Source organism: Gracilinanus agilis, chromosome 5 (genome assembly GCF_016433145.1).
Source record: "Gracilinanus agilis isolate LMUSP501 chromosome 5, AgileGrace, whole genome shotgun sequence".
Lineage (NCBI taxonomy): Eukaryota > Metazoa > Chordata > Mammalia > Didelphimorphia > Didelphidae > Gracilinanus > Gracilinanus agilis.
In genome coordinates, this window is record NC_058134.1 from 295,047,562 (window position 1) to 295,070,707 (window position 23,146).

At 43.3% G+C, this 23,146-nt stretch overlaps 1 protein-coding gene and 1 non-coding gene across 2 annotated transcripts in view; one reads left to right on the forward strand and one right to left on the reverse strand.

Annotated features, from left to right (window-relative positions):
- Positions 1–23,146, forward strand: part of COL2A1 (collagen type II alpha 1 chain) — an 88,461-nt gene that overhangs the window by 42,065 nt on the left and 23,250 nt on the right. The window contains exons 3-20 of the mRNA XM_044679269.1: positions 2,785–2,991; positions 4,555–4,571; positions 4,819–4,851; positions 4,970–5,002; positions 5,120–5,173; positions 5,330–5,431; positions 6,285–6,362; positions 7,078–7,122; positions 7,240–7,293; positions 8,876–8,929; positions 10,005–10,058; positions 10,469–10,522; positions 10,687–10,740; positions 11,139–11,183; positions 11,293–11,346; positions 18,290–18,334; positions 18,748–18,801; positions 22,184–22,282. Of these exons, the coding sequence (XP_044535204.1) occupies positions 2,785–2,991; positions 4,555–4,571; positions 4,819–4,851; positions 4,970–5,002; positions 5,120–5,173; positions 5,330–5,431; positions 6,285–6,362; positions 7,078–7,122; positions 7,240–7,293; positions 8,876–8,929; positions 10,005–10,058; positions 10,469–10,522; positions 10,687–10,740; positions 11,139–11,183; positions 11,293–11,346; positions 18,290–18,334; positions 18,748–18,801; positions 22,184–22,282 (1,136 nt within the window). The remainder of the gene's footprint in view (positions 1–2,784; positions 2,992–4,554; positions 4,572–4,818; positions 4,852–4,969; positions 5,003–5,119; positions 5,174–5,329; positions 5,432–6,284; positions 6,363–7,077; positions 7,123–7,239; positions 7,294–8,875; positions 8,930–10,004; positions 10,059–10,468; positions 10,523–10,686; positions 10,741–11,138; positions 11,184–11,292; positions 11,347–18,289; positions 18,335–18,747; positions 18,802–22,183; positions 22,283–23,146) is intronic.
- LOC123250862 lies at positions 13,113–13,215 on the reverse strand. Its single transcript, XR_006506478.1, has one exon. It is a non-coding gene; the product is annotated as a U6 spliceosomal RNA (small nuclear RNA).

Below are 23,146 nucleotides of genomic sequence, written 5' to 3' on the forward strand. Positions count from 1 at the left end.
CTTCCCTCCCTCCCCGCCCGCCCCAACTTCCCCTCCCCATCTAAAGACCTCCACCGAGTTTCTTGATTCGCTTTCTAAAAAGGCAAAGGGCTTCCGCTGCCGTCTTTTGGCTCCAAGGGCTACATTTCGGAGGTGCCTAGTGGTGCCCAGAACTTCAGTGGCTCCTCCCAGGAGGCAGTTTAGGTAACGTTGCCCCAGAGAGGCTGCGCTGCCCGCGTGTCCTGGCTCCCTTTCCGCGGCTCCCCCTGGTCCCAAAGATGTGACGTGGGGAACGGGCGCAGTCCGGAGAGACGTCAAAAAATGTTAGAAACCTAGAGATCGCTAATGCCTCCCCAAGGGATTGAAGGGTTTTTGGCTCGGGTGTCTTTGACCCACATCTGCATTTCAGAGTCTGCGCCTCTGAAAGCTCTCTTCAGTTCAAGCTAGAGACCTCAATCCCCTATTGTGAAGGTTTGTTTGCATTTGGGAGATTGGCAGCGATGGGTTCCAGATGGAGTTGAAATGCTGCCCGTATTTATTTTAAACTGGTTCCTCGCAGAGACCTGTGAATCGGGCTCTGTGTGAGCTCAGAAAAGGCTCATTCATGAGAGGAGAGGTCCGGTGGGCTCCCCCAGGCTCCCACCCTTCGCACAATGCCCCCTTTTCCCCCCACCTCCCAGCCGCCACCAAGGGGGCTCCAGCCCTTTTTTGGATGGCAAAGACAAACAGTTCCCAGAGAGAGGTAGCTTTTTACAGGGCTCCCACAAAGGGGAACATACAGTACGGCTATAATTAGGGTAACCTTATAGGGGCCCATTGTGATGCTATCACCAGGCGTTTATTAACAGTAATTATGCCGATTAATGGTGCCCAGCTCCTCTGTACACACCTAAGTTATCCAGTTACTACACTGGCCCCCTTTTAAGGCAGCAGTGTCTGTCCAGAAGCACACTTCCCCAAACTGCAGTCCGAGATCATTAATTTCTCTGGCTTTCCTTTTCGTAATCCACCTACTGTCAGCCTGATTCAGATGCCCAGTTTCTGGTTCTAGCTCAGCCCCTGACCTTGCTTACGCTTCCTGAGGCCAGGTCCTAGTGATCTTCACAGAGGAAGCTATCAACAACATTCGGGGCTCTTTCCCTAGAGCTTTCCAGTTTTTCTTACAGGTTTCCAGCCAACCTTGTACCCACATGAGCCAGTGTCAGCCCTTAGGTCACGAAGGTGAACCCATCAACACCAGCAAGCTGTATTCCAGCGTTCCCTTACCAGCTTCGTTTTCCCAAGTAGTTTCTGCATATCACCAGGATTTGCTTACTCTGCCAATATTATGCTGCTGGACTAAGAATATCTCCCCTGTGGAAAATGGAAAAAGAAAAATCCCTTTCTATTCAAATGGCAGCACTGTCTCTTCCAGAGCACTTAGCAGGCTACTCTCCTTTCTCTCTTTTTGTTTGGGACTCTTTCTTATTAGTCAGCTCCTGATGCCTCCTTCTACTTTCAGGTTTTTGATGAGAAAACCAGCTCGGAGCTCTCCTGAGCACATGCTGCCAATGCAGCCAGCTCTTTGGCACAGCATGCTTGGCTCCCTTGTCAACAAACGGCTCTTTTGCAACATAAATTCCAGATGGGATGGGACAGTAAGCAGGACTCATCTTTGCTCTACTCCCTCAGCCTTTCCCGTTAGCCAGAGTTGGGTCATCGAGACTCAACATGACTAGGCAATCTGTGCCCCTCCTAGCTGCTGGGGGCTGAGTGTTGTGGCAATAGAAGTTGGCTCTCTCTTAAGAGGTACAACTAAGTAAGCCATTAGGGACATGATTATGCATTCATTCACTCACTCATTCATTCATTCATTCATTCATTCGGTATTCAACAAAGACTTTGTGGAAGAAACTATCGTGATGTACAAAACATTGTTCTGGTCACTGGTAGAAGAACACAAATATCAGTAAGACACAATCTTTGTTGTTTGGGAGAGGTATACGTCTGACTTCTGCATCATGTGTATCTTAATGTGGGACTGAGAATTTTTCTTCCACATAACTATCACAATCCTAATCTCTTGCAAAGCAGCTCTGATCATCTCCAATTTTTCTCCCTCCCCTGCAAAAGTGCTCCTTAAATAGGTATCTGGTATTGGGGACTGTTGCTATATTTTGTGGGTAAAATCTCTGACAGAGTCAACAGAACGCCTCTGAGGTCATATATGGTTATCCAACCCCGTAAAACCCAAACACTTCTCACTCCGTTTCTGTGAGAACTACCCATCTCTTCATTTCTCCTTCATCTTCAAAGAAATACCAATCCTGGAAGTCTCACTGGAGTCGCATCGTTTTTTCCTTTTGCCTCCCCCACTCTGCCCTCTGTGTAGCTCAACTACCAGAGAAGAAGGGAGGAATTTAGGCTAGTATCCACTTGTGAACCTCCAGGGCCTGCTCCCAAGAGCAGCTATTCACAAAGAGCACAAGAAAGGGTAGAAAATATCCAGTGTGGTCTATTCTACTAACTTTCCTTGGGTCGGCTGTATCACTGGTCCTTAGGATTTCACTGGTGACAGTATTTTTTGGGGAAAAATAAGTCCTTTTTTGTTTCAGCTGGAAGATATCCCAGCAGAAAAAGTGGTCTTCACTGAAGCAGAGTTTATCTCTAAGATCTGAGTTTATATTTGACTTTTTGAATTGTAATGATTGCTGCTATCAATGCTGACATTATAACCTGATTTCTCTTTCTTTTCTCTGGCTTTCCTCTTCCTTACCCATTACTCCTACTTTCTTCCACATTCTCACCCTCCTACCTTTGGCGCAGAAAATGCAAACAGCTGTGTTCATGAAGGGCAGAGGTATAATGATAAGGATGTTTGGAAACCTGAGCCTTGCAGAATCTGTGTGTGTGACACTGGAACTGTCCTGTGCGATGAAGTAATCTGTGAAGACATGAAAGACTGTCTCCACCCTGAGATCTCCTTTGGAGAGTGCTGCCCTACCTGCCCAACTGACCCGCCCACCGCCAGTGGTCGTAATTTATTTATTTCTTGTTTCATAAATAAATTACTTGCAATCAGAGCAAAAGCTTTCCCATGGATGGGGACCAGAATCAGAAAGGAGGGGAAGCTGGTCATCCATGGGACCCTAGCAGCTAGGACTGAAAAGAAAGACCATTTCTTGCTTGTCCTAAACCCTCGGGTCCACTCCTCTGGCTAGTTGATAGGGAATCTGAGACAGCAAAGGGGTTCTCTCTCTCCCTCCTCTTCATGGCATTTCCAGATAGTTACTGAAGGCATTAAAGCCTTAGTTTAGTCACCTGGAAGTCCATTTAATACCTTCTCAAGTGATCTAGTTAGTAACTACTATATCCACAAAGAAGATCAAAAGCTCTTTCGCTAAGCCACAAATCATGTCCTCCTCAGTCACACACCATTACTTGAGAAGTCCCTTCAAGTCCAGAGTCGCCAGGTTGGGGAAGAAATCATCCGCCAGTCAGTGAGAAGACAGAAAGGGCAGGCAGTTTCCCTCTTTTTAAATACAGAGCACGAATGATTTCCCTCCTGCATGCCATATGCTTATCCACCAATCAAGGCCAGTGTTACTAGGGGAAGAATGAACTAGTTCCTGAAGTCCTGTGTGTAGAGTGGGGAGATTATTCTGGAACCGTGTCCCTGTAGACCATCTACTTGTGGTGTGAGGACTCGGTCAATCCTTGTTAGTGTCCAGGAGTGATGTTCAGGTGCCTCCTCCTTCCCTGCTTCCTCTCCCCACACCCCCAACCCATACTTACTCATCGATCTGCTCCACTTTTACAAGGGCAACAAGTCCAGATTTCTTGGTGGCCCCTCCATTGTTTCCTTTACCTCCATTAGTGCAGAGGTCCAGAAGAAACAGAGGTGATGGAGAAGCAAGAAATTGCCTTTCTGTAACACTTTACTTACACTGACGAAACTGGGAACTCTTTAATGACTCAAATTCCCAAGACATTTTTGAGGTGGCCAGTGTGAGTGAAGTGTTGCTTGCCGGTTACTTATTTTACTGGGGGAAAATAATTGGGAGATTGTAATTTGGGATTATGCTGAAATGCTTTTTATAACATTTGCATTTTGCTCTCTGCTGTGCTTGCTTGGAGGAGACAGGCACCTCTCTAAAGTAAGGCTTTCTGAATAATCTTTAGCTTGGGAAGGTTGGGGGAGGGAGGGTGGAGAGGGGCTTTCTGGTTGGAGACAAAATTAGACTGAACAAATCCTCCTATCTTGAGTGTTTCCTTCCTTTGTGGCTGATTAGCTCTTCTCTTTATGGCTTCCTCACTCTATCACTTTGTTCGTTGTGTGTGAGAAACCTAGAGAGGCTTCCACCGTTCTTGGGCCCCATACCACTCACAGCAAGCACATCCTGACGGTTTTGTTTATAAGAATCACACATCAGATTTCCCACTTCCCCATTTAATCCTTCTTTGTTGGGTGCTCCTTCCTGGTTTGTGTCCTCTGGTCTGTCTGAACCTCTGAAGGGTAACATGTGTGTAATAAGAAGTCCGAGTCATTCATCTCATGGTACTTATGTTCTTTTTCATCTCTTTCTTTCTAAATAGGACATCTGGGACCAAAGGTGAGGTTTTTGTTTTTGTTTGTTTGTTTGAATCAGTTTTACTTTTGTTCAGAGTGAGCTATCGTATTTGTTCTCTTCGTACGTTCTTTAGAAAGTATCTCCCATCCAGTACAGCAGACTCCCACTTCTGTAGTCAGAGGTGCTCTCATCAAAGCAAACTTGCTTTGGTTGCAAGTATTGATAGATTTACATGGCTAGGGTAGACTTATTGCTAACTATCTAACTTGGGGAATATTTTGCATTACAGGGACAGAAAGGAGAGCCTGGAGATATCAAAGATGTAAGTCATCAGTTTCCCTCTCTATATATTCCATGTTTCTTAGGGCCAACTGTTGTAGGGGTGGCCTGTTCGTGCTTTTCTTTTAACCAATGGCTCTGGGTTCCTTTCTTTTATACAGGTTGTAGGACCCAAAGGACCCCCTGGACCACAGGTAAGAAAAATAGAGAAATCAGTCCTCTAACCTTTCCCCTAATTGAACATGAGCTACTTGGTACTCAACCCATTCAGCGCCTTAAGTCGTTGACCTCACTGTTTCCTTCTCTTTCAGGGACCTGCGGGTGAACAAGGACCCCGAGGTGACCGTGGTGAAAAAGGGGAAAAGGTAAGTAAAGAAAGAACATCTATTGAGTCTCAAGGCCTCATTGGTCCCTCCTGTGGTCTTACCACATGCTTGGCTACTTCCCCAAGGGCAGGCTGTGGGCAGGTGGTTTATGGAGCCTACGTCACCCAACACTGATTCCTTTATCTTTATGCCAAGGGTTCTCCTGGACCTCGTGGTAGAGATGGTGAACCTGGAACCCCTGGTAATCCTGGACCCGCCGGTCCTCCAGGACCTCCAGGACTCCCTGGGCTTGGTGGAGTAAGTATCCTTACTTTGCTGTCTTTCAGAAAACTGTCCTAGAAGTGTCTATTCTTATTGGTGTCCATATTGACCTGGCTGGCTCCCAGGGATTGCCAGTAGTGGCTAGGCTCATTATATAACATCCTTAGACCCTCCAGACTACAATTTAGAACAATATGGCATTTATTCAGCGTGAGGCTGGGGAGGTAAACCCTGCCTGATCTAAGTAGGCGCCCCGGGCGGAGAACTTCATTGGTCTAAATCCCCACTCAACCTCAGAGCTGGATGACAGATGGATTCTGGATGTGGGAAAAAGTTGTCTGGATAGTTGAGTACTTTGGAAAAAAAAAAGAGGAATAGCACTCTTGGAGGGCATCTGTCCCTGGCACATGCCAAACACTTTTCCTGTTAAATGACCCCATGTCGCTGGGGAAAAGAATCTTGGAACTGGCTAATTTACATAATTTCATAGTTTGGATGTTTGCTACGTTTAAACAGCATTAACCTTAGAGCCCTACCACAGCCAAAGACCAAAGTCTTTGGAGCCTGGTGTTCTATTAGACTCTGAACCCTCAAATAGTTTCTCCTTATGTTGTGTTAATGTCTCTTATTAAATGAATGGTATAACTTGATAATTTCCCCCGAGATGGTCCAATTAGGTGAATATAGCAAAGGAATTGAAGTAACACCAAAAGGCATTTCCTACCCTCTTTTAGGAAAAAAAAATCATTGGTTGCCCTCAGTGGAGACTCGCCAGTAGCTTGAGTTTAACCTAACAGACATCATTCCTTTTAAGACATGTAATAAGCCTGATAAACTGAGGAAAACCAAGAACTCCTCGAGTCCCTAATGCTGCTGAGTTTCTTTGCAGAACTTTGCCGCTCAGATGGCAGGAGGGTTTGATGAGAAGGCTGGAGGCGCTCAGCTGGGAGTGATGCAAGGACCCATGGTAAGGAAGGCAGACGCTATCTCGAGCTGGAAGGACCCCGGAGCCCTGCTGTCAGTCAGGAGGACCACTTTAGAGCCAGGGAACCCGGCCACCTCCATCAGCTTACAGTAACGTCACTCTCCATTACTTAGCAGAGAGCTGACTTAAATGCTCCGTCTTAAATGACTTGCTCTTTCTTCACTGAGGGCACTCTTTGTCGGGTGCCAAATAGTGGAAATGAATTACGGCGGGGGGTTGCTGGGGGTTTGGTGGGAGGTGGTGTGGTGTGTCTGCTGTGCGTGTGTGGAGTCATATAGGCTGACTTGCTTAAGGGCCAACCTCTGTTGCTTTTGGAGGGAAGGCTGGAGGATGTAGACAGCAGCTACTGTTCCTCAGGATCCCACAAGATTTTCAGCAGGAAATTTCAGCCCTGCGGCTTTACTTGGCACATGCTAAATGAAACTCAGAAACTTTAGTAAACAAGGCTGCTTTCCAGGAGAGAGGCAGGCTAGGTTCTCTTTCTGAATGGCCTCTAAGAATAAAAATAGGTGGATGCGTAGGGAAGGAGACCCTAGGAAAGAGGTGGCTGACAAGTGGGCAGCCCCAGTAGGTCCTTCATCCACTGTAGAATTACCTCCTTGTTTCTTGTCTGGGCTTCTTGGCTTGGTTACAACATGTTGGATGCTGGTGGTTAGATGTATCCTCTTAAGGGCCCTTGTTTTGTGTTCCCATGCAGGGCCCGATGGGACCAAGAGGACCTCCTGGCCCTTCTGGCGCACCTGTGAGTAGAGTGACAGCTCTGATTTTAAATGTTTTTCAAATGCTTTTTCAGTTTGATTTTTTCTGTAATCTTCATACCACGAGTGGCTAACCTGAGCTTTCTGGCTTTCCACTGTAGGGTCCTCAAGGATTTCAAGGCAATCCCGGTGAACCTGGAGAACCCGGTGTCTCCGTGAGTATCCAAACATGGCCATGTCCCTTCCCCTGGGAATATTCCCACAAGACAGCACCAATACCTTTGGGGATTGTACTTCTCTCACTCCCAACAGAGAAGCCTGGAAGAAAATACCAGATGTCATTTCTTAGCTGCTAGGGATATCTTATGTCTAAAGTGTCTAAAGCAGGGACCACCGAAGAATATTATCCCAGCATTATCCTTCTTGGGTCACTTTGGCTAGCCTGAGATATCCCGTCACAAGTTGAAACCTTTGGCTTCTTGGCATGAAATACAGTTTGGAAACCTGTTTGCTCTTTAATCTTTCTTTCCCGCTGGATTCCTAATTTCCAGAAAGTACCCCGGATTCTCAGGTTTGGCTCTATGATCAGCCTTTTGTTTTTGATGTCTTCTTAAGTGAATGGGGGATTTTTTTTTTTTTTTTTTTTTTTTTTTTTTAGCATCAGGGCTTCAGGGTTATAGTTTACTAGGGAACCTGAGAAACCAGGAAGGACTATGTTAAAGTGTGACAGATAAATTGGAGGCAAAATAGAATACTATGTAATAATAATAATAACTAGGATTTTTATACTATTTTAAAGCCTCTGAAGCACTTTAGATATGTTATCACATATTATCCCCATTTCATAATAGAGGAAACCAAATTTGGGATAGGTTAAGTGACTTGCCCACAGTCACACAGTTAGGCAGGATTCTAACTCGGGTCTTCCTGATTCCAAGTCTAACACTGAGACAACTGCCCACAAGAATCCCTACAATATATATTTTTAAAATGCACATCATAAGATCTCTAAAGGGGATAACTCATTTTTTAAATCTTCAGGATGGAGAAACACTAAGGCAAAAAGAGCATGATACTTCTCGGTTTGCTACCTTTAGGCCAGGAGATCTATAGTGGGAAAGCAGGGCCAGTAAGACTATCTGTCTCTTACTGCTGAGACTCTGCAAATGCAGATGAAATTAATTACCTTAAAACAATCTCCTGTTTTAATCACTTTTCAAAGGACTTGGGAGCCTAAATGAGATGAAGAAAAGGCTAATTATAAAAGAGATGTGATCACATTTCTCTTTCCTGACTCCCAGGAGTTAATCTCAGCAACCTGGATTCTTCTTAATATTTTGCTCTTTAAGAAATTAGTCCCTTACAACAACCTGCCTGGGGAAGAGGACCCCTTCCATGACCAAAGGGATTTGTGCTCCTTCTTTACCCAACCTTGACTTAACCTCAATATGATGGGGCTCACCTTGGGGTATGCCTCGAGCTTGGTCCTTACTCCTGATGGGTTCTATGGATTAAGTTGGTGATCACCATAACCTGATACTCAGATGTCTCTGAGTTTCTTCATCCCTTCACAGAGAGGAGATTTTTGGATGGTTCTTTTCTCCTGTTTTCTAGGACAAGGACATTTTTTTAAAGAGGGGAGGCAGGGAAACTTTTTCCAGGCTTCTCAGAGGTCTTCCTCTTGGTAGTAGTAGTCAGACTATCAGCCCTTGCTGTTGCCCATTTAACTCTGGGAGGTACGAGTCAACTGACTAAGTTTGATTAACTCGGAGTGTTGTTATCTCTCTCTGTTTCTAGGGCCCCATGGGTCCCCGAGGTCCTCCTGGTCCCCCTGGAAAACCTGGTGATGATGTGAGTATAAAATAAAACATGAATTTTTGAGGGGGAAAGAGGTTGGAAACCTGTGAAAAGTACAGAGAGACTTGTTTGATGTGATGAATCTCAAAGTGAAAGAAGAACCATTTTGTTGAGTGTTGAATGCTTACAAGGGAACAAAACCTACCTACTTTGGGAAAGGAATTGTTTGACATCATCTCTAATTACTGGGGGTGTGGAGGAGGCAGTACATTGAGAAGAAAGATTCAAATTATAAAGCCCTAGTCAGTGATGACTATATTCTTTGAGAGAATAAGCTTAGGAGTTTATGGGGTGCTAGAATCCTAGACTGTGGGCCAGAGAGAAACTTAGAGGGCATTGAGTCCCATCTCCTGATTTTACAGACAAGGAAACTAAGGCTTTCCTTGGCTGTTGCTCCAGATATAGCGGAAAGAAATATGCTAATGGGCAACTCCAGAAATGATAAGAAAAGATCTGAAAAATAAAAGCAGGGATAGAAAAAAAAACACAAAGAAAAAATGTAGAGAAAGATAAACAGTAACAAATATCAGAGTTAAACTTTTCAATTTTAAATGAATTAAAAATAGACCAACTCATAATTTTGTCAACTAGTGAAAAAGAAAAGGATTATATGTATGTATGTATCTTACTTATGTCTAGTGTTCATTAAAGAGATAAATGGTTTCTAGACTATATTAATATTTCTCAAGAGTGATTTCATGTATCTGGGATGATAAGAGAGAGAGGTAAGATAGATAAGACTAAGATAGATCTTGTAGGTAACAGAGACATCGGAGGCAATGGCAGGATAAGGACGTGAGGAATTCCTTCATTGGTGAAGCAGTTGGTAAATAGAGAAAAGGATTTTCTTTGGGTGGGTATAGAGGGACTCTAGAAGCAGTACAAGAAGCAGAGAAGTTTGAGGGATACAAAGGAAAATGAATCAGTAGCGGGACAGAAAACTTCTCTAGTCTTTGAAGACCTGTGAAAAATGCATGGTATTGGAAATCGAAAAGGCCTTTCGAAGGGTCCAAGAGTAGTAATGCTGTTGTTCTGGAATAAGTTTAGAGGTAATTCTTGCTCTCCTCAGGGTGAAGCTGGAAAACCTGGAAAATCTGGTGAACGTGGTCCTCCAGGTCCTCAGGTATGTCTTCTACCTTTCTTTCTTCATCCTCAAAACCAGGGTTTCCTTAGAATGAACTTAGGATTTTTAAACGTAGGGCCCCACTTCTGTCAGATCATTTATCTAAAGCAAGCACTTCAGCATTTGTCAGAAAGAATTGCCTAAAAATTATAATTTCCCCAACCTGATAGCGAGACAGCACTTTCTCTGTGTTGTTCATCTAGCAGTGGGAAATGCTGCCAACTCTTTCTGATCCTCAGGGAAACCAAAGCACATAATGGGAAAGGGATATAAGCCACCATCGTGGATCTGGAGTTAGAAACCCGCAAGGTCCACCTTCTGGCCTTCGTTCATCCTGGTTGCTTTTACGAGGATTTTCCCGATTTCCTCCAAGAGATAGCTTTCCTTTACATCTTATTTTTGGCTTGCAGGGAGCTCGTGGTTTCCCAGGTACTCCTGGTCTTCCTGGCGTCAAAGGTCACCGAGTAAGTATTTTTTGCAATGGTGATAGCAGGATGGATGTAGGTCTGGAGGGGGTGGGGTAGCAGGGAGGAAAGGAAGGACTGGACAGAGGTGAATGTAGGCAGAGGAGTGGTAATGTTTCCCTGTTTTTCAGGCATGTGACTGAATTTCTCCTCTCACCTTCTAGGGTTACCCAGGCTTAGATGGAGCCAAGGGAGAAGCTGGTGCTCCTGGTGCTAAGGTAAGGCAATAAGATATCGAGGATATAGATGCTTTGAGAGGGAACTTTCCCTTCCGTTAGGGAAATTCCACCAATCTAGATTTTATTGCTGGAAAGAAATACTAATAGGGCATTTCAGATTCTGTGGAGAGTTTTGATGGAAAGTCTGTATTAACTTGAGCTAATTTCTCTGTCTCTTTCTTGGTGATGCCTCTGAAGTGCTGGGTGCTCCCAGGAAAGAGCATGGGGAAGCTTTCCCAATCCAAGATGTTATATTAATATGGGAGGGTTTGTGGTCAGATGACAGGCAATGCAGATAGCTTGGTTTTTTTTTTTTCTGCCTTTTGCTCCTTAGGGTTCCTAGGTATTGGGAATAGGTTCACAGATGCTGACTCCCTCCTTTTTTTTTCCCCACTCAGGGTGAAGGTGGATCTCCTGGTGAAAATGGTTCTCCTGGTCCAATGGTGAGTTTGAATTTCATCTCTCGTGAGCTCCAGAGCTAGGCTTTTTCTGGCATTTGAACACACCTCGAGAAAAGTCAAACATTTTTACATTTGCCTTTGTATGTCCCAGGGTCCCCGAGGTCTGCCTGGTGAGAGAGGACGGAATGGCCCTCCTGGTGCTGCGGTGAGTGTACACTCACATTTCCTGCCAGGGGTCTGGGGCGGGCAGTACTTGGGCCCACCTTTGGTGGGCTACTACTCTGGAGGACAGAGCTCCTCCCAGGCATTTCAGCTGGTCCTGTTCCAAAGGTCCCATCTACTCTCATGAAGTAGGTATTTTCATTCTGAGCTCAAGCGAATGAAATCTCTGCTCTACTAAGTGCAGCCTGATAGGAATTATTATGCAGAGAAATCCAGAACGAAACCTTTTTCTTTGCTTTTCTTCATCATTTGATATTCTTCAACTCAGATGACCCCTTCTTCTCTAATGCTATTGCTTATTTTCTAGCCCTTTATTTTATTTATGCTTCCTTGCCCCTTCCCCTGAGGCTTCTAGGCAAGGGCCACAGTATTTTAGAGGACATGAAAAACTTACTTTGGCATTGGCACACACGCTCTAGCTGCTGGCACAGTCTTGCCACCCTGTGATGTTTCACTTTGCACGGACAGCTTCAGAGAAACACAAGGAAGTCTGGTAGCAGCACAGATGCCTTGGCAAGGCTGGGGAAAGATGTTCCATAATCCTGGCTTCAATTGGTGATCTTTGGTTGAATGATACTGTTGACTGGTGCGTCCCGCCTGTGTGGTGCTTTCAGGTTTCTCTCATGCTCATTCTCTAATTGGAATGTGGCTCTGTCACCCATCCATGCCACCTGAGATTCATGCTTGGTTCTGTTTGCCTTGCCTTTATTCTCTAATCATTCCACAGGGTGTAGAACTGGAAGACATCTTAGGGATCACCTAGTGCAGCCTTCGTACTTTATATATCATCACATTAGGTCAGATTTACATGGCACCTTCAGGGTCCACTTTTCATACAACTAGCACTGTCCTCATTTTACAGATGGGGAAACGGAGGCTCAGATCATTGTAGTTCGCACTGGAGAAAAAAGGGAAGAAGGCATAATCTCTGCCCAATCATTCAACAAATACTTATCAAATGCTTGCCATCTGCATGTATTCCTCCAGGAATTCCAATCTCTGCTTGCAAGGCAAATGAGATAATTATATAACATGCCACATAACTACATACACATTATATAGGTCATAACCACATCAGTTATGCAAAAGCAAGTTATTACTGTTAAAAATGTAAGCGATTGAGAGAACCAGAATACAAAAGCCAGTAAATGTTATCATGGAATTCAAAATGGAGAAGTAAGTGTTGGGCAAACAGCCAAAGATGGTACTCGGGGGAAAAAATCAAATCGATGATAAAAGACATGAAAGGGGAGTGAAACTTCAATTATAGAATGAAAAAGGCATTTCATTCAACACTTACTATGTGCCAAGCTTTGGCCTTTGGAGAGGACTTTTAAATTTATATTTTAATAAATAAGTATGGGCAAGAGAAGAGAAAGAAATATAAAGGCAAGGAAGCCCTCTTGCATATGGGTTGAAAAGTAAAGAGAAATGAGATTGGATAGACATGAAGGAGTTTACTATGGACTCATAACACGATGAGGATTGTACTATAAGCAGATCCTGGGGGCAGCTAGATCCCTTAGTAGATGGAGAGCCAGGTCTGGGGACCCGAGGATCTGGCTTCAAATCTGGCTGCAGACACTTCCTGGATGGGTGACTTTGGGCAGGTCATTAGCCTAGTCCTTACCTCTGATACTTGCATTGATAAGGCAAAAGATAAGGGTTTAAATGAATAAAAGATTATCCTTTCAGCTGAATATACCTCCAACTTCCAAGCAAAGGGATTTCTTTTATTTAAAAAAAAATTAAAATATGGAACGTTTCACGAATTTGCCCGTCATCCTTGCACAGGGGCCATGCTAATCTTCTCTGTATTGTTCTGATCTTAGTATATGTGCTGCTGAAGCAAGCAACAAGCAAAGGGATTTTTTGAGCAAAAAAGGGAGGGGCCTTTGCCTGAGTAGTGGCCAGAACAGTTATCAGCATCCAGTTGTGCAGGGAAAATTGCTCCTTGAAAGCACATCAGTAAAAGAACTAGGCGTGACCCTAGTTCTTTGGCAAGGGCTGCCAAAGGGCATGCCCTGGAGGAGTGTCACTTTGTGTGAAGAGGATTAGAGACTATTCGCCCTCGCCAAGAAGTATCGCCATTTCTGCCAATTACCAGGATCCCAGCTTGTAGGTATTAAAGAGTACAAGGGACTGCATTTTAGAAGGCCTCGAGTGACAGTGGCATCATGCCCTGTGAATAGATGAAAGGAGAATTGTCCATTTCCTCCACTTCTCTCCCTGTCTCCACTGGCCCAGAAAAAGAGCGAGTCCCCTGTTTTGGCTTCCCATTCCTATGGCACCTGAGGATGTTCTATCATGGCATTAGGATATGACTCCTCTGTAGAGTGTATACCCAATGATGCCACTTCATTCGGCTTCTCCCAGGCTCAGAGGCATTCCTTCTTTGGGTGGCACAGGCTAGATCGTCCTTGTTGGTGCCACAGTAGTGTAGAGTGACTTTTCTTAGAGCCACGCTCGTAATCATGGAGGCTGGTGACTTTGTAGTCAAGGTCAACCACTCTGCAAAAGGCGGCCTACCTTAGTGCTAGGAGCATCTGCCTCTCTGTGGTCACACTCTTCTTGGAGCCAGATTGTGTAGCTGTGCAGGCGCATCCCCGGGAATAGAAGTAAATAGAAGTCCCAGCACTGGGCTCTCCCAAGCAGCCATTCAGCCTCTATGGACTAATATTATAGCTACCGCTCTGATCTCTCTGGGCCCCTCGGTATCTGCTCAGGGCCATTGGAGGTTACTCAGCTTCCCCAAGTGGCAAGGCAGGTTGAGCTGGGCTTCTCTGACCAGGTAGCAACAAAGTGCTGTTCTCTCCCAGCCCTCCTTTTAGCTCTGCTCTCTCCTCCTTCATGCCTCAGCAATGAGCTCTTCTCAGGAAGTCTGATCTAGCTTCAGATGTCCCAGTCTGGCTTTGTCACAAGGTCTATCGATTCCCCACTTTTTCTTACTACTATCATAGCCTCTAACCCCAGTTTGTTTCCTTCTCTGAGTCACAGTTTTCCATTTGGTCCATTTCTCCCAGGTGAACCTTCGGGTCAGGGAATTTGGGTAAGCTAGATAAGAAGCAGTGAAAAGGCATGGGGGGAAAGACAGTGAATCTCCTTTGCTTTGGACCCTGAAAAGTGCGGGTTAACCTCAACTTTATGAGGCAGTGCTCATAGTCCTGCTTACGATGCTTGGCAGACGATACAACCTCCCCTCCTCCATTCATCCTTAATTCCATTTTCTAGTTCTCATTTCTCACCATAACTACATTTCTTGTCTTCCACATCTTTCCCCCTGACATTCCCCTGACATTGGCATTTTTTCTCAATGGATTTCTGTCTTGTTTCAACTGGACTTCTAATCCCACCTAGTCTAATTCAACAAATATTTTGTAAACATCTTCTCTGTGCTAGCTTTTAAAGACAGAAAGAAAAGTAAGTTCCTGCCTTCAAAAAGCTTACATTCTGCTAAGAAAGGAAATGACACTTTAGTATAATGGAAAGAACACAGGCTGACTCTTAAATGAGAGGACCTGGGTTCTAATTCTGCCTTTGATATTTACTACCTGTATGGCTTTGAGCCATTCAGCCTTGGTTCATTATCTAGAAAATAAAAGGGTAGGACCGGATGGCCTCTAAGGTCTCTATGATCTTATTTATTTAAACCCTTACCTTCTGTTTTAGATATGATACTGAGTTATCAGTTCCAAAGCAGAAGACCGAAAAGGGTTAGGCAATGGGGATTAAGTGATTTACCAAGAGTCACACAGCCAAGAATTGTCCGAGGTCAGATTTGAACCCAGGACTCCCCTCTCCAGGTCTGGCTCTTTATTCACTGAGCCACCTAGCTGCCCCTTAGTTTTCTTTTTAATCCATAAAATAAAAGGACTAAATAGCTTTTGAGGGGTTTTTGTTCTTATAAATCAGTAAGTTATTTATGGGTTAATCTGAGGAAGGCTAAGACTATAGCAATAAGAGGGATCAGGAAAGGCTTTCCCTGAACTCAGCATCTTGAAAGAAGAAAGGGAGTGACAACAGGTGAGGATGGAGTGCATTCATTCTAGGCACAATAGAGACTGGAGATGCAATGCTAAGGTGGGACCAGTTTGTCCACCTGAGTATGTGAAAGGGAGTAACATGAATTTGACTGGAAAGCCCAGAGCCAGTCTTCCAGAACAGGTCCTTTTGGGAAAAGATCTTTTTGCACTCCAAGTACAGGAAATCTTTTGACTGCTGTGATTGGCACAAAGGCTGGTGCCATTAGCATTTTGCCTAATCACTATCTTCTCTTTAGATGACTACTTCTCTGAGGAACAAACACTCACCAATACTTTTTTGAATTGATCAAACATTTTGCAAGGAGGCATCGGTACCCGAGCACCAGCCACAAACATCATATGGGCTTCCTGTTATGGCTGGAGGCTCTGGTGTTCTCTACAGAATAGAGCCAAGTCAAGGCCCAGTGCTTCAGGTCTAGACTTGTTTCCAACATTCCTTGCAGAGGTTTGCAGGTGCTTTCTTTGGTTAGTGGATAATTCAGCTACTTGAGCAAGGGCCATTCTTGTCTCAGTTAGGGTTATACAGATCAGAATGCTATTCAACTTTTCTTCTTCCCATCCCTGTTAGATCTTAATAGAGGTTGTTTTTCTTATTCCATTTTTATTCAGTTAACAACCATATATCTTCTCTCCCTCCTACATCCTCTCCACCAATTGAATAATAATGAAAAATAAAGATAAACCGTTGTCATAAATATTTATAGTCAAGCAAGGGAAATCCTCACATTGGCCATCTACAAAAATGTAGATCTTGTTCTGCCCCATCACCTCTCTTTCAGGAAGGGGCGAATATGCATCAACTTTGGTCCTCTAAAGCCTTGACTAATCATTGCATTAGAGTTCTTGAGTCTCTCAAATCTGCTTTTCTTTATAATGGTGGTCATTGTATACATTGTTCTCTTGGTTCTGCTGACTGTGCTCTGTATCCATTCATTCAGGCTTTCTTTGAAACTACAGCTTTTATCACTTATTTTGGGAAAATAATATTCTATTATATTCATGTACAAGAATTTGTTCAGTTATTCCCTAGTTGATGGGTAACCCCAGTAGAGGTTTAGTAGACATAAGCTTTGGGGGGGGGGGGGAAAGAGAGAGAGAGAGAGAGAGAGAGAGAGAGAGAGAGAGAGAGAGAGAGAGAGAACCTTTTTTCTTTCCAATAAGTCCAACACAGGATCAGTGGCCCATTTCTAGGTCATACAGGGATCTCTTTTGGTGTCTTCTTTATATGGAAGATTCTGAGGAAAGACAAAGTCACCATATAGGTGAATTGCCTTGAGTTTCAGATTTGGCCTCCTTCTGGCTAATCCTGTCTCATTTTACAGATGAAGTAACTGAGGCCTAAGAGAAGTGAAATTTCTTGTTCAAAGTCTTGTTCAAAAACTAGGTTTTCTCTTTCTGCTATGCAACATTGCCTCTAGGAAGCACAGGTTGAGTATGGTACTTCTGAAGTTTGGTAATAGTGGCTAGTGGGAAGTGTATACTTCCCCTGAGATAACTTAGGAGGCAACAAGGTATCACAGGGCAAGGGTCAGGGTGCCCCTGGAGTCACTAGGGTGAATATCAGTTGACAGCAATTGGGTATAGTTGCCCAGGGGCCAATGATGAGCCAGGGATGTTTTCCACTTTGGGACCTTCCTCCTGGCTTTTTGAATTGTCAGTAGACTCTTCAAGACAGGGAGAAAAGGGAAGGAATTTCCCAAATAAAATTCAGCCAAGACTTTCCTCATTCTTGGAGTGCTAGGCAGCGCTAAGAGTGATATACATAGTCATCTTCATGTCCACAAACATTGATGTGATAGGTCCTGGGATGCAGGCCTTAAAAGGCTTGGGGAAGCAGATTCTCTTGCTCTAATAGCCATATCAAATGAAGCTTTCTTCCCTTTTCCAGCTGGCATTGTGGGAATAAAGGCTCTAGTTTTTTAAGAAGTATTGTCATGTTCAGGAAGGGCATAAGAGCAGACTGCCAGGAGAAATAATGAGCCATGCCACAGCCATGATTATAAGAGTTCCTCAATAAACGGATACTGCAAGCTTTAGAGGCAATCACTGATCCCAGCTTCATTCCTAGCTAGCTCACTTTTCTTCTTCTTGCCAAATCACCAAATTTGTTAAGCCAATTCTTAATGTTTGATGTTTAGGGTTTCTAAAAACAGCCAATCAACCAGAGACTTTGGAACCATAAGAACAAGTGGGAATTGACCAAGGTTCATTTAGAATAGGTACTTCCACCAACAAACATCCAACCCAAATGAGATCCTTGTAAAAACTTTGAGGGTTGTGGTATTTAGTGGCTAGGATATAGGATTTTATAGTAAGGAAGAGCTGGATCTAGCTCCTGCCTTGGATCCTCTGCGTGAGCCTAGGCAAGTCATTTAACTTTGAGCAAAATGAAGATAATAACAGGACCTACCCCATAGGATTGCAGTGAGGGCCAAATGAGAGAGAGAGAGAGAGAGAGAGAGAGAGAGAGAGAGAGAGAGAGAGCATCATGTAAAGCTCAACTTCTCTTATTATTTAATTCAGGTAATTATTTAATGGTCAGAAGACAAACAGCCCTGGTCCACTTCCGAGTCAATGTCATGAGATAGTTCCTGGACATTTTGGGGCTCCCGATTGCTTGTATCCACAGCATCCTTCCAAACACAGGCAGGATAAATTCATAGGGTCCTTCGCTTTTTTAAGGTCTTAGACCCAGATCATGCAATTCTTTAGGCATCATTTTAAAATAACATCGTGTTTCCTGTTCAAATTCGGGGACCCTCCAAACTTGGTAACTTCCTAAATTCTCTTAGATCTGTGTATATGAGAGTTTGGAATAAGGGGCTTCTAGGGGACTGGACAAAAGACTTCTCTCATTGACTCCCCTTTCCTTATTTTTCACAGGGTGCTCGAGGCAATGATGGTCAACCTGGCCCAGCTGGTCCCCCTGTAAGTTGATTCCAGACTGATTTGTTGTTGTTGTTGTTGTTGTTGTTGTTGTTGTTGTTGTTGTTGTTGTTGTTGTTGTTGTTGTTGTTGTTGGGGGTGTTGGGGGGAATGTTAGGAAATCAGAGGCTTGGCAAAGCTCTATTTCTTCTCATGTCCAGAGTCCAAAACTCGTTCTGAGGTCTGGAGCTGGGCAAGTGGAGGCAGAAGTGTTTCAGAGTTTCCCTTTGACCTTCCTTTAATGAGGACCTCGGTCTGGAGCCCCCCGGAGGGCACTGGCGTCTGACTGCCTGCTGGGTTCTCTTTAACTGGAGACTATAGCCAGAATTTTTGTAGAGCTCAGACAGGCTAACGGGGGGAGAGGGGAGCTCGAGGTTCACTTTGAGGCTGTTTCACTATTTTTCTTTTGTCCACAGGGTCCTGTCGGACCTTCGGGTGGTCCTGGATTCCCAGGTGCTCCAGGGGCCAAGGTAAGTCCTTGCTGCCAGCACCACGGTAAATCCCCAGAATTCTGCACCCCCCCACCTCAAAGAGGCTTGTTAGAGCCCCTCTTCTCTTCCAAGAAATCTCGATTCCCTGCCCCCCCCCCTGCCGCTGCTCTGCATGAATAAAGCTAAGAATTTCTCTGGGGTCACCTGCTGGAAGGGAAAGCAGAGATAGCACGATAAGCAGCTGAAGGTAAAATTACAGACTCCAGAGCAGGAAAGGCAGACCGGGAAAAGAGGGAGATCAGAGTGAGGATAGTTGACCGGGAGGGAAAGGTAAGAGCTTTCTTTCCAACAGTCTCAAGAGAGGAGTCTAGGAGAGGCATCAAAAAAGCAAAAACAACAGGACCAGGGCAGACTGGGAGGAAAGGAGGGGATGATAAAATGAGAGGAAGCATCACTCCTCTTTCCTCCTTTCTTCTCTACTTCTGGCTCTGCCAGAGTCTCATTTTTCTTTCCTGCAAAAATGGGTATTCATGGATTTTTATAGGGTCCTGCTTGTTTTTAAGATAAAAATTTAAAAACACTGAATTTTGCAAACACGAACATTTCCATATATTAAGAAAAACAGAAAAAGGCTTATAGATGAAGCCACATATATCTGTTACATACAGCTTGATTTAAAATAAAACAAAAAACACCAACATATCTAAGCTGTCTTGTTTATCTGTCTTATTCTGGACTTTGTTCTGTTATCTCGTATGTTTTTAGGACGTTTCAGTGATGCTTTTAAAATTTCTCTCTCTCTTTTTTTTGACACAACTATGACTCTCTCTCCCTTTTCTAACCAATCAATGCCTTTGCCCCTTATAACAAACAAGCCAGAAAAAGTAGGTCTCATTCTGCATTTCTAGTCCTTCATTCCTCTTGGTGTCTTGGGTGGTCATAGAATTGATCAGAGGTCTTAAATTTTTCACAATCGTTTTCCATTGCAATGTTTTAACTATTGTCTAATTGTTCTTCTGGCTCTACTTTACTGTTCACGAAAGCCATCCCAGGTTTCTTTTTCTGATAGTACAACAATATTCCAATAGAGGCATGGTATCATAATTTGTATAGCCATTTCCCAACTTAATTTCTAATTCTCTGCTATACCCACAAAGTTCTCCTTTGAAAATTTTTTGTGCTTTTGGATCTGTTGTTTCTTTCTTTGATCCCTTTGGAATATATACTAAAAATGGTATAGCTGGTAAAAGGATTTAATGCCTTTTTTTTTTTTGGGATATAGTTTCAAATTGCTTTCCAAAATGACTGGCCCAATTCACAATTCCATCAATGATACATTAATGTGCTTGTCCTCCCATAAGCCCACCAAAAAACTGCCATTTTCTGTTTTTCTGTCATTTTCCCCCAATCTACTAGCTATGAGGTGAAAATTGTATCAATTTACATTTCTTTTATTATTAGTGATTTGGAGAATTTGAATGTGGTTATTGACAACTTGCATTTCTTCTTTTGAGAACTGCCTATTTATATTACTTGATCATTTATCTATTAGGGAATGACTCTTTCTTAGAAAGTTGAGTCAATTCCTTGTGTATTTTGGATAGTAGACTTTTATCAGAGAAATTTGTTACAAAGATTTTTTTCTCTTTAGGTATTTCCCTTGTAATTCTAACTGCATTGATTTTGTTTGTGCAAAAATATTTCACTTTGATGTAATTGAAATTGTCCATTTATTCTTCTATGATTCTCTTTATGCCTTTTTTTGTCAATAACTATTTCCCAAGTCATAGTTGTGAAAATATCTTCTTCTTTGCTCCTCAAATTTAATTATAATTTAATTATATTCATGTAACTCATTTATTATTTAGTAGATGGATTCCCAAATAGTTTGTACATTCCATACTTAACTTTGGAAGGAATTGTTTTTTTTTTTCTTTCTTCCTGATGGTTTTTGAAATGTTTCATTAACATTCTTTTTTGCTTTTTTCCATCACTATCTCCACCCCATCCCCATGTCCTCCCCACAGCTGTCTGACCTTTCCTGATAAAAAACAAAAATCAAATAGGTCTTTCAGGGCCACTTTAATAAGAGTTCTTCAGGGGATTAATAGAAGCCAGTGGGAGACTAAAGCTCTGGGAAAGGCCTCTGTGATTCAGCAGAGATTCTACTCTGAACTTTCCTGGAAAATCTTGCTGAGTTTAGGCCAGGAGATGAATTCGGTCAACTGGAATCAGGTTGCTTTTCCCTCTTGGGGTTTCCATGGCAACCAGACAGTAGCTGAGGCCCTGGGAGCCAGGTGAAGGAAAGCCACTGTGAAGAGGGACAGAAGAAGGTGAAGGCACTTGACCTTTACAAAATGAGGATTGTAAATGGAAGATAAGAATGTTCTGAGAAGAGGAAAAGCCAAACCGAGAAACTTGAGCAGCCTTTGTCCTCCCAGTCCCTCTCCCTGAATGACTGTTTTCCAGGGAACAAACATCTTAAAAAATTATAATCCTCAGGAAAAAAAGCTTTAAGTCACAGAAAAAACATTGGTCTGCTTTATATTGAATTGCCAGCAACTAACTTGAGTAGAAGCTTGAGAATTCACCCAGACTGGACTGCCATAGGTTACAACCTAAATCAGGTCCATTAGGCTGAGAGGGTCTTTGCTCCAGCATCCGGGTTTACCCCAAATCAGGATCATCTAGAATTCTGAGCAGCATTGTAAATACTCCAACTCTACCTTGGGGAAAGATGGCATGAGGAGGAAGGTAGATGACTAGTAGCCTAGAGGGTCTAACAGTAGCCTCTTCCATTCAATGATGAAGATTAAGGATGATGATATTGGGGTAACCTAATTACTATTGCTATAGCTTCTAGTTTAGGTACTCTCCAGTGGCTATTCAGAATACTGAAAGGGTCTAGAATAAATAGGGCATCTTGGAGAAAGAAAAAAAAAATGATCATGTACTAGCTGGAATGGAAGAAGCAGCCACCCAACTCTTAACACTTCAGTTTTAATTTTTCATTATATTTTCTATTTATAATGTCATTATATATTTTCAGTTCATACTATTTTTGTCTCTTGAAAAATTATATATCTGAAGCTTATAGTTTCTGGCCTAATATATCCTCTCAGAACAACACACTGCTCTGTGTAGATGAAAGCTAAGGAGGCCCATGACAAATTCAAGGATGCTAACTGGCTAATCTTCTTGTGTAGGCTTTTGTTTGTAAATGAATGAATGCATGCATGTGTAGACTCATGTCTAGGCAACCAGATATGCATTACTGGGCACACAGGTGTGAACATGTATGGATGGGACCTAAAGTTTCTATAATGCATATAACTGGCATGTAAATATTACTAACTTGGTGATCAGCTTCCTTCTCTTGTTCCCTTTCATTTTACTGATGTCTTTATTCTTTACGTTTCAGGGAGAAGCTGGTCCCACTGGTGCCCGTGGTCCTGAAGGTGCTCAAGGGCCTAGAGGTGAATCTGGTACCCCTGGTTCTCCTGGGCCTGCAGGAGCCTCAGTAAGTGACAACCCCACTTGGGCATAAATGGTGCTGGGTTGAGGCGGGGTTGGCCCTGTGTGGAAGAGAAGTTCAGAAGACAGTGAGGAGGCTCTGGGAATTACAGGAAATCAGATCAGGACCTACTTGGTCCCCACCTCCCTCATCATAGACCCAGAAAACAGGATTCTCTAACCCTTACGAGTTAGTGGAATATGCATCACCTTGAGCAGAACTTAGAGGCAGGGGAAGGATAAGATTATGCTTCCACAACATCTTTCACATTTGTCTAGCTGCCCCCCGGTCTATTTTAATAACTTCCTAATTGATCTCTTTACTTCAAGTCTCTTTCTTTGCTTATTCATTCTCCGCCTAGCTGCCAAAATGATTTTCCTAAAACATAGGTATGACTACATCACTCCCCTGTTCAACAAACTCCAGTGGCTCCCTCACACTATATAAAAACAATATTATAATTTTATAATGAGCAAATGCAAACTCCTCTATTTGGCATTTAAAGCTCTTCATAACCTAGCCTCAACTTACCTTTTCAGGCATATTATTTATTATTCTCCTTCCTGCATTCTTGGTTTTGGCCAAACTAGTCTACTTGTCCATCGTACAACATCCCATCTCTTGTCTCTGTACCGGGTCTATGTACCAGGCCAAGAATGCACCCCTTCTTCATCTCTGCTTCTTAGAATACTTGACATTCTTCAAGTCTTAGTTCAAATTTCCTAAAAGAGACTTTTCCTGATATCCCCACACCCAACTTTTAATGCCCTTCCCCCAATGACCCCCTTTGCCCCCACTTATTTTGTACATGTCATATTGATTCCCTAGATAAAAAGGTAATTTCTTTGGGGTAAGAAAACCAATTCATTT